The sequence below is a fragment of the Punica granatum genome, chromosome 4 (genome assembly GCF_007655135.1).
Source record: "Punica granatum isolate Tunisia-2019 chromosome 4, ASM765513v2, whole genome shotgun sequence".
NCBI lineage: Eukaryota > Viridiplantae > Streptophyta > Magnoliopsida > Myrtales > Lythraceae > Punica > Punica granatum.
This window is the reverse complement of record NC_045130.1, coordinates 12,242,742-12,259,348: the sequence shown is the minus strand read 5'-3', so window position 1 is coordinate 12,259,348 and position 16,607 is coordinate 12,242,742. Positions and strand designations below refer to the sequence as shown.

General features: G+C 38.3%; 2 protein-coding genes across 2 annotated transcripts; one reads left to right on the top strand and one right to left on the bottom strand.

The window, feature by feature from the left end:
- Positions 1–1,991: 1,991 nt before the first annotated feature.
- LOC116204123 (uncharacterized protein At2g29880-like) lies at positions 1,992–3,085 on the bottom strand. Its single transcript, XM_031536203.1, has 2 exons — positions 2,680–3,085; positions 1,992–2,585 (listed from the first exon to the last, which is right to left on the bottom strand). Exons 1-2 carry the CDS (start codon positions 2,995–2,997, stop codon positions 1,992–1,994), a joined length of 912 nt encoding a protein of 303 aa, XP_031392063.1. The 5' UTR covers positions 2,998–3,085.
- A 9,715-nt stretch (positions 3,086–12,800) lies between these two features.
- LOC116203339 (26S proteasome non-ATPase regulatory subunit 13 homolog B-like) lies at positions 12,801–16,541 on the top strand. Its single transcript, XM_031535029.1, has 6 exons — positions 12,801–13,087; positions 14,083–14,526; positions 14,851–14,931; positions 15,489–15,685; positions 15,780–15,879; positions 16,023–16,541. Exons 1-6 carry the CDS (start codon positions 12,938–12,940, stop codon positions 16,206–16,208), a joined length of 1,158 nt encoding a protein of 385 aa, XP_031390889.1. The 5' UTR covers positions 12,801–12,937; the 3' UTR covers positions 16,209–16,541.
- The last annotated feature ends 66 nt before the right edge of the window (positions 16,542–16,607 follow it).

Sequence of the window (16,607 nt, the reverse complement as noted above, 5' to 3'; positions counted from 1 at the left end):
CGTAGCAGCACATGTACGACGGTCAACAATGGGCCCCGATTGAATTTTTTTGCTGAGCGAGCAACCTGTTCTTAGTTCTAGGAATTGGAATGTATCCTTCGTGTTGATTTTTTTATTCAAAAATTGTCTTTAACATTTTTTGAACTGATACCAAGGTAATTTCAGGTTCAAATTTTTTTCCTTTACTTTTTCAGCTTTCCTTGGCATTTTGCTACATGAAAATGTCGCAACTTTTCAGAGGTCAACTTTACACTTTCGCACATTTGACAGATTAAAGTAAGCACGTTAAAGAAACGTACAAAAGTTATTACATACATTCATTATTTTCATTCAATATAATGCGTGCAAATTCATTTTTCATGCCATAATAATAAATAAGACAACTCCTAATACAATATGTAGGTGCATGTCATTGCACTCATCTCTCTGTACGCCATAACCGATTAGCGATACGATCGCGTACAACGTTCATTTCGGCGCTACTCATATCTATATCCACTCTATTTCCTTCTTGTAGTGGAGGATTGCGAAATTCATTGTAATTCATCCACGCTTCGTCGTACTCTAGAAATAATCTGTCATGGTAATTATTACGGCGAATAAAATTATGCGAAACAAAACTGGTAAGGACAAGTTGTCCTTGTGGATACGGTATGAAGTTCGTCATTAAAGTCAGTATGGCGAATCTCTTTTTCAAAATACCGAAGCAACGTTCGATTACATTACGCACTGACGCACGGCGCTGATTAAATAGCTCTTTTTCCGTTGTTGGCGGATTTTGCCGAGGAAAATCACTCTGGTGGTACCGTTCCCCCTTATACGGAGCCAAATATCCTGGTATATTTGGAAATCCTGCATCAACAACATAATATTGTTCTGCAAAGAACATAAGGAAAATTACAATTAATTAAATTAGAGTTGTAATTTCATAGAAAATTGTCGCATGTATAAGCAAATACTCACGACCACGCGGTGCTGGAAAACCTTCCACTGACGCAGCTTCGAAAAATATTCGTGAATCGTGTGCGGAACCCTCCCAACCCGTCATCACGTATGTAAACATCATGTCGTGTGAACAAGCAGCCAATACATTTTGAGATATCTCGGCATTTCGATCGCGATAAGGTACTCTGTTCGCCTGTGGCACGCATGCAGTGACATGGGTTCCATCGATAGCTCCAATACAATGCTGCATAACAAACGCATAATTATATGTACCGAACATAGTATGCCGAAAACAGTTTTATATAGTATGAAATTAGCAGAAAACATACCCTAAAGAAACGCCACCTTTCATCATTTTCAATTTCCGGCTGGACAGAAACGTTCCGCGGTATTATAAAATCTTGGGATAATTGTTGTATTCCGCGTGCAATTTTTTTGATAAATCGTGACACCGTCTCCTTCGAGTGTTGGAACCTTTCCGCCACCATTGAAAATCGCATACTGTGGGAAATAACTAACAAGAACATACCGACTTGCTCTTCCACTGTGATACCTCTACTGGTATCTGTGATGCCACACCGCAATCGAAGTGTGTCGCATAGATTTCTAAACACGTAAGGTTCCATTATGAAACTTTCGAAACACCGAACATCACTCCCTAGTAGTTCAACAATGTACTGTCTTCCTTGAAGTGCTGAATTTCTACAAGGCCTGTTACGTGGAACGGGATCATCGAGCTGATCATATTGCATCATCAAGTAGAAGAACGTCCGTCGCCTACTGTCTGGATCATCGTTAATAGAGTTATTGGCATAGCCCGAAGACGACGCATTACAAGACATGCTGTTTGACAAATGATCGTCTGTCGGTGTGGACATAAGATCACGAACACTTCGTTAACAGTGAAACACATTAATCATAATCATTGAATTGCAAACAGAAAATCATCAACAAAACAAAACACACAAAACAAACAAGAGTTCAGTCATTATTAAAAAACCATAGTCAGATAGCCAAATAAAAATTAAAATGGGTTCACAGATTCTTCAAGTATAAGGAAGCTGCATTATCCATTCATGTCGGTCGTCCTCCTTGAACCACATGAAAAGCCTCCGTGCTCCCGGATCAAGGAGGGCATTGGCGGCTTTCACATACAGGGAGTGAGGGATTCTCGATTTCAATTTTGCCAACTCCTCGAGGGCTTCCCCGATGCTATTCTTCTCAGGTTTCTCAGGGCTCGTTACCGAATTGCTTCTCTTTGCCGACGGTGGGGTGTTCTGTGGCTGCGGCTTCGTGTAACTCTCCCTGAACAGGTCCATGCATTCCTGCATTTGTGAACTCTTGCTTAGACGTCTTTTCGGCGCTCTACGTCGAGACTCGGTTATCATGGGCTCTGCCTGAAGTTGGACGAGGTCGTCACTGTCGTCGGAGCCTTCTTCGAGGTCGACATGTTGTTTCCCCTTCCCCTTCCCCCTAGATAAGAATTCCTCATTTAATCGGCGTTCTTCTTCTAACGTTGGAGGTGGATCGGTCGAGGAGATGCGAAGAGCACCGGTAGCCACTGAAGAACTAAAGAGTTGCTTCTGCAAATCGTAGTGGTTGCAGCCCTTGCTCCGAAATGCCTTGTATGCCCTGTTCTTCTATACAATGAAGTACGACATGACTCAATAAAGATCAGTGACAATTCATTCAAAACAACCTTAGAAGCCGAACAAACAATTTATGAGAATGTACCTTTGCAAACATATCCCAAACATCTTGGTCGGCTGTGATGGTGTTTGTATCTGCATCCCACCCAACGCCTGTATGCCTAACTATTTCAGAGAATCGGGTGAAATTGGTCTTCATTCTCTGATGCTTGTCCTTTACCTTCTGCAAACACAGCTGTTGTTCGGGAAATAGATTTACCATCTCAGCTGTAATCTCCTTCCAAGTAGTTTTCTTCCATGTTGTACTGTGTGCTCTTCTCAGCTTCTCGAGCATTATGTTTATGAAAGCGAACTCCATTTCATCACTCCAGTCGATGATGATATTTTCGCCTTTAGGTGCCATAATGCATGCACTTGGTCCAGAATAACAATTATCTAACAATGCACCTAACAATGATCTATCAGTTGCGATAAACAACAGTATGCAACACCAAACTTAGTCAGTCTTTTCCTTCTTGAAATGCAAATAACATGCATCTTCCAGTTATCACAGAAAGCACAGTAAGATGGCAACCTTGTAGGAGCCAAAAATTCTGAAAGACCACCATGGCATCAACGCATAGTAGCGCAACCACATTAGAAGCAGTGAAATTAACTGACCATACAAGGAAGACAAGCACAGATAGTCCGAACCATAAACCCACAACAACATGGAAACATTCTGTTAACAGATCAGGAAGAACAAGCTGATAACTTTGGCCTATTCCGGAAAGGACAACAAACAAGGCTCATTCATTCTGATGAAGAACAGATCTATGAGATTGACACAGGTAGGCGACCTTACGATAACAGGGCAAGGGCACCAGATGACCAAGGACGTCTTGCTAAGCAGACAGCAATCGTCGAAATTCCACCAAGTCTTGCAATCAGAAATCATTAATCGAGATAGAGATCAGAAGAATTACCTCACTGTCGATGCCTCTCCAAAACAACAACTTCCTGGGCTTCTTAAACCCCAACCCTGGTGGAGACCAGCGAACTGGAGGGGCCCCCGACAGCGACGAAAGTCAGGAATCTCTGGCAGCCGGTGACAGAGATGACGTCCTTCGCGAATCAGTCCTGCACAGCTCGTGCTTTTCACTGTTCTTCGCACCAAAGATGCACAGGGGCAAGATCACGGACGAACAGCCTGTTTGCAGAGAACAGCGTTCATAAGTCCGTAATAATCGGTGAAATTTGTAAAATCAAATCAGTAAACGGACAGTTTCCGACCGAGGAGAACAAAGAAATTTCTTCGATTTCGGTCGTAGGCTATGCGCACAAAGCTCAGAAGGAAGAAGGGGTCGATGCAGGAAGGATGAGGGGATGAAGAGGAGCGGACTGTCTTTACTCCATTCAACGGCTCTCTGGCTTGACACCGACAAGGGCCAAAAAAAATAAATACATATCTATATCCACTAGTCAAACTAACCAGCAGATCTGGGACCCACTGCTCCAGATGCATGTAGCGGCCAATTTTGTTTTTATGCAAGTTAAACAGAGCAGAGTTGAACCATGCTCATTTGCCAAACAAACCCTCAATGATTGGGGAGTTAGGCTTTGAGGTTTCATGGTGGAGCTGTCGGGTGGAAGAGCAGTAGAACGATAGAAATAAAATATGGAGTCTGAAAAGAAGAACGATAAGTATTTGGGTCTGGAAATTAAAAATTATAAAATATAATTTGAAATATATATATATATATATATATTTTAAAAGATGTATATTATTCAGGCGGATTTAGATATGGTCAGGTTTTGTGATTGGTCCCTATTTTTTTGGGTATGTTCTTTTCAACCAAAAAAGGTGTATTCGGTTTTTCATGTTCAAGTATTTCGGTCCGAATAGGTTTGGCTATTTCGGTTTTTTGGGCTTTACTTGCACCCCTAGTCTTACTCTCCCCCTCGACTCATCCAGGTGACTTATAAATAGATTGTCTATATGGGGCAAAATAATCATTGAAAACAAATCGAGGGGCCTTGTGGGCTGTTTGGTATGGGACTCGAATCGCAAAATGGAATTAGAATGGAAAAAAAAAATGGAAAAAGTCTTCCCTACCGCCTCTGTCGCCTTCCCGAGGATTAAACTCCACCAACAGCGAAAACCAGAAAGTCCCAACACCCAGACAGTCCCCATTTTTTTTCTTTTTCCTTTTCAATTGAATAATTTTCCAGGGTTCGATGCTCTTCGACATTTGCATGACAATTTTTTTTCTCTTCGTAGTCCAAAATGAACCTTGAACAAAACCGCGATGCAAAAGGAAAACTGTAAAATTTTAGGTGACTCTTTATTATAAAGTTCAAAATAGATAATAAAGTTTGTATTTTTATTTTTTATTACAACCAAAGTCTTTGGCATTCCATATAGCCTTTATAGCAGGCCATATATATATTAGCCGAAGACATTATTGAAATGACCGTAAATGACACACAGGCTGACTCTGAAACAAACTGAAAGACACTAGACAATCGTTCTCTGAAAAAGAGAGACCAGACAATCACAAGGCTGAAGAATCCAAGCTTTAATTCTCGGGACCGAATACGAGATTTCCCTCTCCAATCTTGGTCGGTATCGTCTACGCAGCAGCATTGCCTTGAAGTTTCTGGGCATGGCTGTTGGGATCTCCGACGGATATGGCCATTGGAAAAAATTTCCGACAAACCGGGATGTCAAAAAGGCCACCAGAGGCTTTTCCTACGCCCCTTTCCCGATGGCCTCCTTCCATCGGAAATTAGTTTTCCGATGGCATTCCTGACGGATCCTTCCGTTGGAAAATCCAGAATTTCTAGTAGTGATGAGCGTACTCAAGTATCAAGAAACCCCGGTCACTATCGTGAAACCAGCGATAGAGGCGTAGTTTGTTAGGGTGCCTAAGACTGGTCCCGAATCTCCATCTCTCCCCTCAACTGATGATGAATTTGATGCTTCTATATTTATTCCTTGAATATCACCTTCAGCGCTACAACGAAGTTACTCTAGACAGATACGAAAATCTGCAAGATAACCTATTGAGAAAATCAGATGACATATTGAGCATCGTACAAGTGTGTATACTTGCATGCCAAAATGCCCATGATATACTATAATCCTCGTGATGCAGAAGTGGAAGATGAATGCATGCTTAAGGAAACCAAATTGTGAACGTCCGCTAGCATTATAAGGACACGGCATAACATCTGTAAGAGCTTGAGCGGATTCGATCAGAGAGTCGTGCTACTTCCATGAAAAGTCCCGTTGTTTTTGTCCGAACTGTCATTTTCCCCAAATCATTCCAAGCCTTAAGTTAGTCAAGAAGGCTATGGCACCGCTCAATTCTCAACCTCGCCCCATTCGGTACCATCTTCTTTGACAATTAGGCAGTAACAGACTGCTTTGCGACCAGAACATTTGTCTCTCTGACATAATGAGAACACACATTTACTAATTGGATTTATAATGTTTTGATTCAGAGATGATTATTTCAGTAGTCACCAAATTCAGCTGCCTTACATACAGAAAACAAATAACAAGGAAACTTTTCGATATCCTATATGGTCTTTCACTCACACGATTACTTTCAAACTTTTCTCAATGGACTGTGGTCCATCTGCAACAAAAGTTTCATAAGAAACTTGCCAACAAGACTAAATCTGGATTTTCTTCACCAGAGTCCAGAAAAAATTTCTTTCTCCCCTTTCCAAATTGAAAAAAAAAACAGAGAGAGAGAGAGAGAGAGAGAGAGAGAGAATGGAATTATCTTCGCTAAGGTACAAATAAATAGTGCAAATGACTGATCTAGGTAGACTATAGCTACCTGATTTGCCTTCACTTTCAGGATATTTGCGCTGAGCTCTCCTATGGGCATCACAGCAGCTTCTTCACAAATGAGGCTTGCAGATCATTTCCAGAATATCCTGTATATGAGGGGATTATGTAATATCTTAGATGGGGATATTTCAATGGATATCTTGCAATGAAAGTTACGAGAGAATATGCACTCGTGATTTGTATCCAAGCGTCAAGTGTTAATCCAATAATAATTGAATTATAAAGTTAGTTGCTGAAAGAACTGCAGATATGTATTGAATCGCTGAAAAAGTATATCATTTACCGTCTTTCTTCGGTTACCAACGCCATTTTAAACAAAAGCCACTTGACAATGCAACTTTAGACAAAACAGGGGTATCAGACGCATCTCTCTTTTACCAAGGATGGAGAACTTAATTACACCATCAATCACCGTATGCTCTTTTGCTCACATTTGTTCAGTAAAAAATGAATTCTCAGTGCATCCAAAAGTTGAAGACCTTCACCATTAACTCAATACAGTCGGCTTAGTGCGTCACAGTAAAACCATGCAGGGAATACTTATTAACTGTATAATAGACTATGCAGAAGACTCATTCGCCCTGTACCGATTCTGCAGGATCAATTTTAAGGGCAAACAAGGTTTAGGACTCTTCAAGAGAGGCTCTCTTGGTTAGTAACTATAAAGCTTTTCGGGTGCTGATCATTTTCCTCACTTCAAACAAGAAGGCCTGAGGGATTAGCCAGCCGCACTTCATCTATAGATTCAACAAAGCTGTATGGACAAGCTCAATGGAATAAACCAGAAGAGGCATATTGGATTATATATGGGGATTAGAAGTGACCCCATCAAACTGGATTAGAAATTCCAGTTTCATCCGCCTTTCTGTAGATTTTGAGGAATGACAGTTAACATATGGATAGAATTCTTTTTTTTCTTTTGTATTCTTCTGTAGTTGATATTGAGGAATGACACAAAATTTTCTCCATTTTAGTTTTTATAAGACGAGGGCAACCAGTGCTTCTTCGAGCTCTAAGGCGATAAAGTGAAGAAACTCAACACCGAGCTGTCCAATGGCTATCCAATCATTATATTATAATATATAAAAGATAAAGCGCAACGTCGTGAAGCCACCGTGCATTCGAAAATAAGAACTATCAGCTCCTCATTGAAATGATTTTTTCACTTCTGTTACATGGACTATACCTCTGTTTTCTTTATATTCGATTCGATGCATAGTCGTTCAAGTGTCCAAGTTATTTGTACGATATCAAAGCAATCGAGAGTTTTCTTGAGGAATAAGAAGTTCTTGATATTCAAAATTCTTCAAAGTAATTTAATCATGCATGTAACGAAAATTTTAAAATAGGTTCTTTCAATTACATATTGTTTCGATTCATTAAGATTCAGTCATCATCATTTCCATCCTTTCCACGCGCAAACATATAAGCAGTTCTTTCAAACTGCAGAAATGGAGACCTATGAACTAATACACGACTGCTACTCCTACTTGGTGGAAGCTTTGAACATTACATGAGCAGCGGTTCGACATCGCATAAGGAGACACCGTACCGAAAAGAGCTATAGGGGCAACTTGAGCACTTGAAGCGGATGCTTTGGAACTCCATTGCCAAAGTGTTTCCGAGGACTGTGACCTTCACGACGGCCATGATTCGTCCACGGCTTCTTCTTATGCCAGCTGCTCCTGTGCAGCCTGCTGGTAGCGTGATTCCTGCCCCGGTGATGATGATGAACACCGTGATGGTCGGCAATAGATCCAGAACGAGCTGAGATAGACGAGGTGAAGATGAAGAGGAGAGTGAGGACCGTGAGGACCGCAATCAATCGCACCATCCTTTAATGAAAGCTTATAATCGATTAATTAGCTTTCTGCTGTGTATATTTGATGAATCGAATTGAGGTGGGATTATATAGGGGAGTTTGAGCTTCGATGGGATGATGAAATTTTCATTTACTTGATTTGGACGTAACAAATTAATGAGGGAAAAGGAGGAAAGGAAGGGAAGACAATGATTCCATATCGGCACACTTGTAATGATGTCGTGGGAATTAATGTACGTTATTTATGTGTGTATGGTTTCAGTAGGTTTGCTTTTGGTGGGTTTGGTCGCTGCCCTCTCTCTCTAATCTTAAGTTATCATTATTCTATATTGCAACACACCATCATTTTAAAAACCCATACCATACCCCCCCACCATTAATTAATTAATTAACCATAAAACTGCAACTTCAGCTTTCACAAATAACAAGTGGTAATCATTTAAATATGTGTTTGCATTGTGTGCATTTTAAAAATTTGGCAGGCTCGAGATATGTTTGATTTTGCAAGTAACGGTAATATTAGAGATGTGATTATTCAAAATATGCGTTTGGCTATATCAAATTACCGAGTTTCTTACAAAATAATACGTCGTTATATCAAAAATAAAGTTTCTTAGTATTAAATAAGTATTTAGTTATTATAGAAAATAAGAAGTTTCTTTAAAAAAAAGAATAAATTATTTAACTAAAAAAAGTTATCAACGGTAATTCGACAAGCAGTGACGTGAGACGTGATGCTCTCTCATTGGCCTCGGCACTTGGCTCCTTTGAAAGAAGAACTGATGAAACATGAAAGTTTAATTCAAAAAACTTCCATGACAAAATTTTCGGTAGCTTGCACTTTTGACTTATCTTCACCATTAAAAAAAAAAAAGAGCAAGCAACATGATTAAAGAGGATTTTTACTCCACGTCACCTATTTGTGTATATATGTATGGGTTCATAGTCATAAAAATTCAAGTGCAGAGTATTGTATTACTTCCAACCAAAAAAAAAACAGTGTATTATATTACTCAAACTTCAGAAAAACATTTACAACAGTTTAAAGTTCAAAAGAAATAACGGAATATCTCACATTCTACAAAGAATTGCATAAGAAAAAGGGGCCGTATAATGTTGTGGCACACACACGTTCACTTAGGAATTCAAAAATTTTGAGTTAACATTAGTCAATGAAACTATCTATGTGTCTTTATTTAAATTTCTACTTCCACTACATTAAGTCAAAAAAAAAAACGAATAAATAAACTCTCTCAACTTGAATGAATCAGAAAGAAGACATCCTATGGCTCGTTGGGGAGAAAGTGCAGATTGCAATCACTTTAAAAAGATTGTACCGTAAAATGGCTAAACTTCGAGTAAATTACACATATTCTCGAGTAAATTAATTTACTTGGAGTAAATTACTGTTTGATTTCTAAATTCGATTTTAAGATTTTAACTATAACTTTAACTTTACTCACTACACAACAAAAATCAACAACATAATTATTTCTTTTCTATTTTTCTTCAATTTTTTAATCATTCAATTCAATTTTTAATAATAAATTTTATCAACTATTCATTACTTTTTATACAATTCAACAATATAATCATTACTTTTTTTTAACTATTCATTACTTTTTTACACTTTTTTTTCATAATTCAATATCACAATCATTACAAACCAATGATTTTAGAGTTGAGTTGAGTTGAATTTTAATTTTAATTGGTTTGTAATGATTGTGATATTGAATTATGAAAAAAAAAAGTGTAAAAAAGTAATGAATAGTTGAGATTTGAGAGAATTTATTATTAAAAATTGAATTGAATGGTTAAAAAATTGAAGAAAAATAGAAAAGTAATAATTGTGTTGTTGATTTTTATTGTGTAGTGAGTAGAGTTAAAATCCTAAAATCGGATTTAGAAATCAAACAGGGCTAGGTTTCTGCTAAATTACTTGTAATGAAGTAAATCATACAGAATTAGAAAATATTTACTTAGATTATTAGTAAATTAGATTAATTTTAATTCTTAATAAAATATATGATTACACCGTAGAATTTTTCCTATTCGAGAGAAGTCGGAGAAAGAAGAATCCTTGCACGCACGAGCTCCACAATCTATTGAAAAATCATTGTGTTCCTTTCTCTGAAGGTTTTTTTTTTTTTTAAGGGAGCAAGCACCATGTATACTTGTCGATTGATTACTATTTTCAGGCCCCTTCCCTTTCCAGTACAAAGCATACTTGAAGCTCAACGCTACACTAATCAAGGTAGTTAGAATCGCAATTCTAACTAAAATAGGTCGAGGATCGTAAAATCGTGAATCGTAGAATTAAATCTTGAATCGTAAGATTTTACCTGTAATTAAAAAAATATATATAGAAACTAAATCACAGATCGTAACTTAAAATCTCAAAATAGAAATAAAAAGCTAACAACATAACATAGGATGAATAAACAGATCAAATATCATCCAAATCTTCATCGCCAACACCAACATCATCAACATACAGCGGAGCAGCAACGGAGAGATCAATGCAGACATTAGCACACAGCAATGCTCGAAGGACAACGATTACAATCGTCAATTTCAACCGAATGAGGAAGGACGACGATTATAATTAGCAATTTGAGCGGGAGATGAAGGCAATTTCAGCAAGAGAATGCAAGATTTGAGCAATGGGAAATGCTAGGGCTAAATTCTTTTCTTTCTTTGAGAATCGAGACTTCAATAAAGCTCAGAAGTCAGGAGTCGATTCTCCATTCATTTGTCGATCAATAGAAGAGGAAAAAAAAATCCAGTCAGACTGCTCTATAGGCCGAATAACTGGACTTGGTCCAATTTTTAGTTTTGAGCCTGGTGTAGAATTGGTAGAATCGCACCGATTCTATGACTTTGGACGCGATCCTATCACAATTCTAAGATTTCGATTCTCGGGGTGAAATCAAAATCGCTAGTCCCCTGTGAAATGTAGAATTATACGATTCCACAATTCGACTCGCGAGTCAAATAATCATGGCACTAATATTACACTTGGGACTTGCTTAATTAATCTATACACAAACACGGCTGAATAATCTCCTACACCCTTTTCTAGATACCCCAATTTCTGCAGTCCGTTCTTTGTAGCGTACCCTACTCAAGATACTCGGCCTACCAGTGAGCGAGATCCTGCGGTTACGAAATCAAATTTCAGTTTCTGCCATACCTCCTTTTGTCCGAACTATAAAGTATTTATTATTCCCAATCATTTCTTGCTAGAAACTATTTTGCCCATGATGTCCGAATAGTAGTTTTCCTCTTGCATCCTGTCACACCCTTTTAGCAATGCAGTTTATATATAGAATTGATTAATAATTACCAGCTTGCTTGCGCGGGCCTTTGTAATTATATATTTTAATTTATTATTTTATGCATTATATTTTAGAAATATAATCACGAAATATTTTCAAAATTTATGGGATTTTCTCAAAATTTAATGCGTATTTAATGGATAAATTTCATAAAGTCAATTATTCACGAACTAATAATATGTTCTAAACAGTTCTTCTTTATAAATGGTCGTAAGACCAAGAGCCTAACTTAAAGTTCTCTATATATGTGGGGAAACGATATATAAACAGATTCTCTAATAAAAATCGGATGCCTTCCATGTTCAATATCAGAGTATTTCTCAATATAAAGTACAAAACACATAATGAAAGTATGTCTAAAATACATAATAGAAACCGGACGTCTCAAATAGATGAATATACACATATTCGCATAAAAAGTAAATTATCGTTCAGAAGAGAGCATACTACAATGACGGATTTGACAATAAGATAATTCTCCTTGGACTGCACGCCTCAATTTGCCATCAAGACGCCAGCAACATCGTCTCTAGTGTCCCTTCACTTAAAAAAGAAGCCCGTAAAATGATTATGCATTTTAGTTCTAATTATTTTAGCATGTCATTATGTATGAAGAGCTTGAGAAGTTAAAAAGACAATAATTTGACATTGGAGATCGAGGAAAAGAGTTCAACAACTTAAAATAGACGTACACTTAAAAGAGTATAACAAAAGTAAGATGGAGGAGTAACTGAAAACCAAGAGGAAGAGAGAAAGACTGGCGTTTGGTGCACGTATAAGAGGAGAGACAAAGTAAAAAAAATTAAATGTAAAAATTGCAATTAATTCATTTATTTTATAGTATAAAAATTGAGGTATTATTAATAATGGAGATGTCTCGACGATCATGAGCTAAAGATTTGTTGAAAATGCTTATACGGCATGCTCTCCTCGCTCGAATGGAGGCCTCTTGTCGCTCGGGCTCGGGAAGACAACTTTAATATAATATATATAAATAGATTTGAACAACATTTTGCGAACATCATATAATAATAAAAAAAAATGTCACTGGAGAAAAGCACTGGGCCTGAGCCCATTATGACGATCCAAATCCAAACAGCCCGATCCGACACGAAACAATCGTCAGAAAACCCGACCCGAATCCCCGTCCCCGCCAATGCGAAATTACCGAAAAGCCATGCCCCTTGAACAGAAACAAACAAACGCCTTCGCATTCTTTTCTTTCTCGTCAAGACAGAGGCAGACCGCATTTCTCTTCTTCTTCTTCTTCTTCTTCGAAAATCCGCGCTGTTTGAAACTGTGACAAAGCTTCTTCGCTCTAGCAACCGAAGCAGCATCAATGGCGGCTCTGCAGTACCTGGAGTCGCTCCGGAGCTCGAATCCGGAGATGGCGGAATGGTACAGCGCTATGGGGGATCTCTACCAGAAGAAGCTCTGGCACCAGCTCTCCCTCAAGCTCGAGCAGTTCGTCGCTCAGGCCGTTTCCCAGGTTAGTCAAACTCACCCAGTAGGATAGAGGATGATTGCTGTATCGATTATCCGCTAGAATGAGCGGAATGGACTAAATGTTATGCATACGTTCAGCAGACGTCAGCTAGGATTGCCTGTCGCTGTGAGAGCACGAAACTGTACTGAATTGCTAGCTCTACTAGGTGTCTTTATGTGGCTTATCCTTTCATGAGTGTTAGGGTCGTTGAGATATTAAGAAGCCGGTGATCAGTTCTTGTTTTGACCAATTGTGGGAGAAACTCGCAACTTTGCAGATAGTTAAAAAAATAATTTTGAAATCTGGAGGAATAATTTTTTGCTTTAAGAGTGTGATCATTGTGCCTAAGAAAAGGAATGGACTTTCAGCTTTCTCGTCGATCCCCTGTTTGGAAAATACTACATATGCCAACCTCCGGTTCCTGGTTCATGTTGCTGTTGGAAGGCATGATTCAAGTACATTTTGCTGGTTCAATTCACTTCAAGGCAGTCAATCTCTTCAATAAATTGGTTCATATTGCTGCATTACGGGGAGAAATTTGTGAATAAAATGGAAGCACATATAAATGGATAACAAGAGTGATATATGAAGTTTCTATGTTTCTTGACTTTGTGGATATGCCACCTTCGTAGCTTAAATCAGAGAGGAAAAATTTGTACTGTAGTGTAGGGTGAAATTTGCTTTGAAGTTGGAAGAATGTTGGTGTAATGGATGAAATCCCATTCTCTATTCTCTACTAAAAGCTGGCAATTTTTCTTAGCCTAATGACATGGTAGATGGCGATGATAAGGTGAGCCAACAATTGGGATCAATATTTTGTAATCAAAAAGTAAAATAATAGATTGGTCCGATCACTGCAACTTAATTTGCAATCTTGTCACAGCAGTGTACTTTCTTTTGCTGTGATCAGTGCGTTTTAAATTATAAATTAATAAACCGCTTTTTTTTCATTTTTGTAACATTACGTGACTCTTATTTCTGTTTGTGTTGAATACCAGGCTGGTGATTTATTGATACAGTTGTACCATAATTTCATTACGGACTTTGAAACCAAAATTAATCTCCTCAAGCTGGCCCAGTTTGCTGTGGTAGTTTCCCGACAATATTCGGAGAAAAAAGCTGCAGTTACTTATCTTGAAGGAGTCATTGAGAAGCTTCTCTCTACCAAAGAACAGCGCATAGAGGAACCTATCCTCTGTATTAAGATGCAGATCGCTATGTTCAAACTTGATGAGGATCGAAAGGAATGCAAAAAGCTATTGGAAGAAGGAAAGAGTACCCTTGACAGTATGACAGACATTGATCCCTCAGTTTATGCAAGCTACTACTGGGTTTCATCTCAGTATCATAAAGTACACAAGGAGTATGCTGAGTTTTATAGAAATGCTCTTCTCTATTTAGCATACACTTCAGTGGAGTCCTTGTCAGATTCATTTAAGCAGGTATGAGCACTCAGAAATCCACTGGACTTTGTGAAGTTCTTCCATTTCATAGTTCATAAGAAATTAATCTTTGTCTAGAAGATGTTCAGCAACCTTGCTGCAGCTGCAGTTCTTTTTCCCCTCATTCTCAATGTACTCAAAGGAGCACTCATTTCAAACTTCATAGTCCAGGAAAAGCATTAGATGCCTCTTTAACTCCTTTTGGATGACTGCATGATGCAACTGATAAGCTATTATTATTCATGTTGCTATACTTGTAGTCCATGGACTTGCCCTTTTATTGTGCATGATGTTACAATTCTGAAGTCTTATGCCCCGCTGTAGGATCTGGCATTTGATTTGTCCCTTTCTGCGTTGCTTGGAGACAACATTTACAACTTTGGCGAACTGCTGGCGCATCCTATTGTAAGTGTTCCATAGATCTATAGTTTTGTGTTTCCTGAACTTTTCTTGAGCGTTTATCTAAATTTTAATGTATTTTTCCTTGAACTCATGTTATTTGGCTGTATGATATATCTTGCCGGTTATTCAGAATAGGATGTAGATTTTCCATGGTGAGCAACTCATAATGCTAAGCGCTATTTGTGAATTGATGCTAAATGGACATATTTGTTGGCCCCTTTTCTAGTTTCATGAACTTTTTTGTTTTGTATTGATTCTAATGTATATGGAGAAGATGACTTCCAAAGTAGGTTTTTCACGATACATTGGGAAAATCAAGGGCTTCTGTAATGGAAAGTGCCGTTTAGCTATCCCTATTGATTTTTTATTGTCCGAAAATATTCTTGGGCATCTTACAGGCATTCTTAGGGTAATGGTTGGCAATCTGTTGGTGTCTCGGAAACAGATGTTGGGATTCTGTGTTTCCGTCAGCATATCTAACTTCTTTTTGAAAATTAGACTTGCTATAATGTTTGCCGATGGTTTTAAAATAATATTTGATTGCTTCAAACTATTGGTAGATTGAGAGTCTGCTGGGGACAAAGGTTGAGTGGATGTACCACATTCTTCAGGCCTTCAATGCTGGTGATTCAGTTCGTTACCAAGAACTATGTCATATACATAATGCTGCTCTTAATGCGCAACCTGGTTTGGTCGAGAATGAGAAGCAGCTCTTAGAAAAGATCAACATTCTCTGCCTCATGGAAATAATATTCAGGTAGTATTATTTCTTTTTCTCCGTTTATTAATTCTGGTGTTTGTTAAAAATCTTCGAGTGTTCAATGGCTCAAATATTGTACTACAATTTGCAGCCGTCCATCTGAAGATCGGACAATTCCATTAGATGTCATTGCACAACGCGCCAAACTTTCTATTAAGGATGTTGAGCATCTACTCATGAAGAGCCTTTCTGTGAGTCTTGAGCTTATTGATTAACCTTTTTGAAATGAATTGGTCGATGTCCTCTTCTTGGCTCTGTTACTGATTCAATTAGAGAAATTCTGTGCTCCTGTTATTTAAAAGATGCTCATTCAATATTTGCAATCTCAATGCAGGTTCATCTGATTGAGGGCATAATCGATCAAGTAGATGGAACAGTACATGTCTCTTGGGTACAACCTAGAGTTTTGGGGATTCCACAGATCAAATCCTTGCGTGATCGACTCGACAACTGGGCAGACAAAGTGCACACGGCCTTGTTGTCCATTGAATCAGAAACCCCCGACCTTGTTGCAGTATGAACTCAAAATCAGCTTCTCTCTTGATGGGAATGATTTCGTGATGGTAACGGAACAAGGAAGTGCACTAGAGGCACAGAAGCATATATAGGAGACTGTTATCGAGCGAATGAGCAGTTTCTTATCATTCTCTTGAATCATTTGTGGCTTTTATTTAGAAGCGCCAGCTTGTAATTCTCACTCTTGTCGACTTTTGGTTCATTGAAGATCGAAACAGTGATATAGTTCAGGACTCGTCAGTCAGTTTGGCTCGACTGAAAGCAATCAGATCAGCACGTATTGAATCCTGTTTTCCCGGTGGAAAATCTCATCTATTGAAGTGGATTTTACTGCCTTTATCACTTGTAGTAGTCAGACAAGCTTAAGTTTGGAGATTTTTATCATCTGTCAATGTGAGAAGAC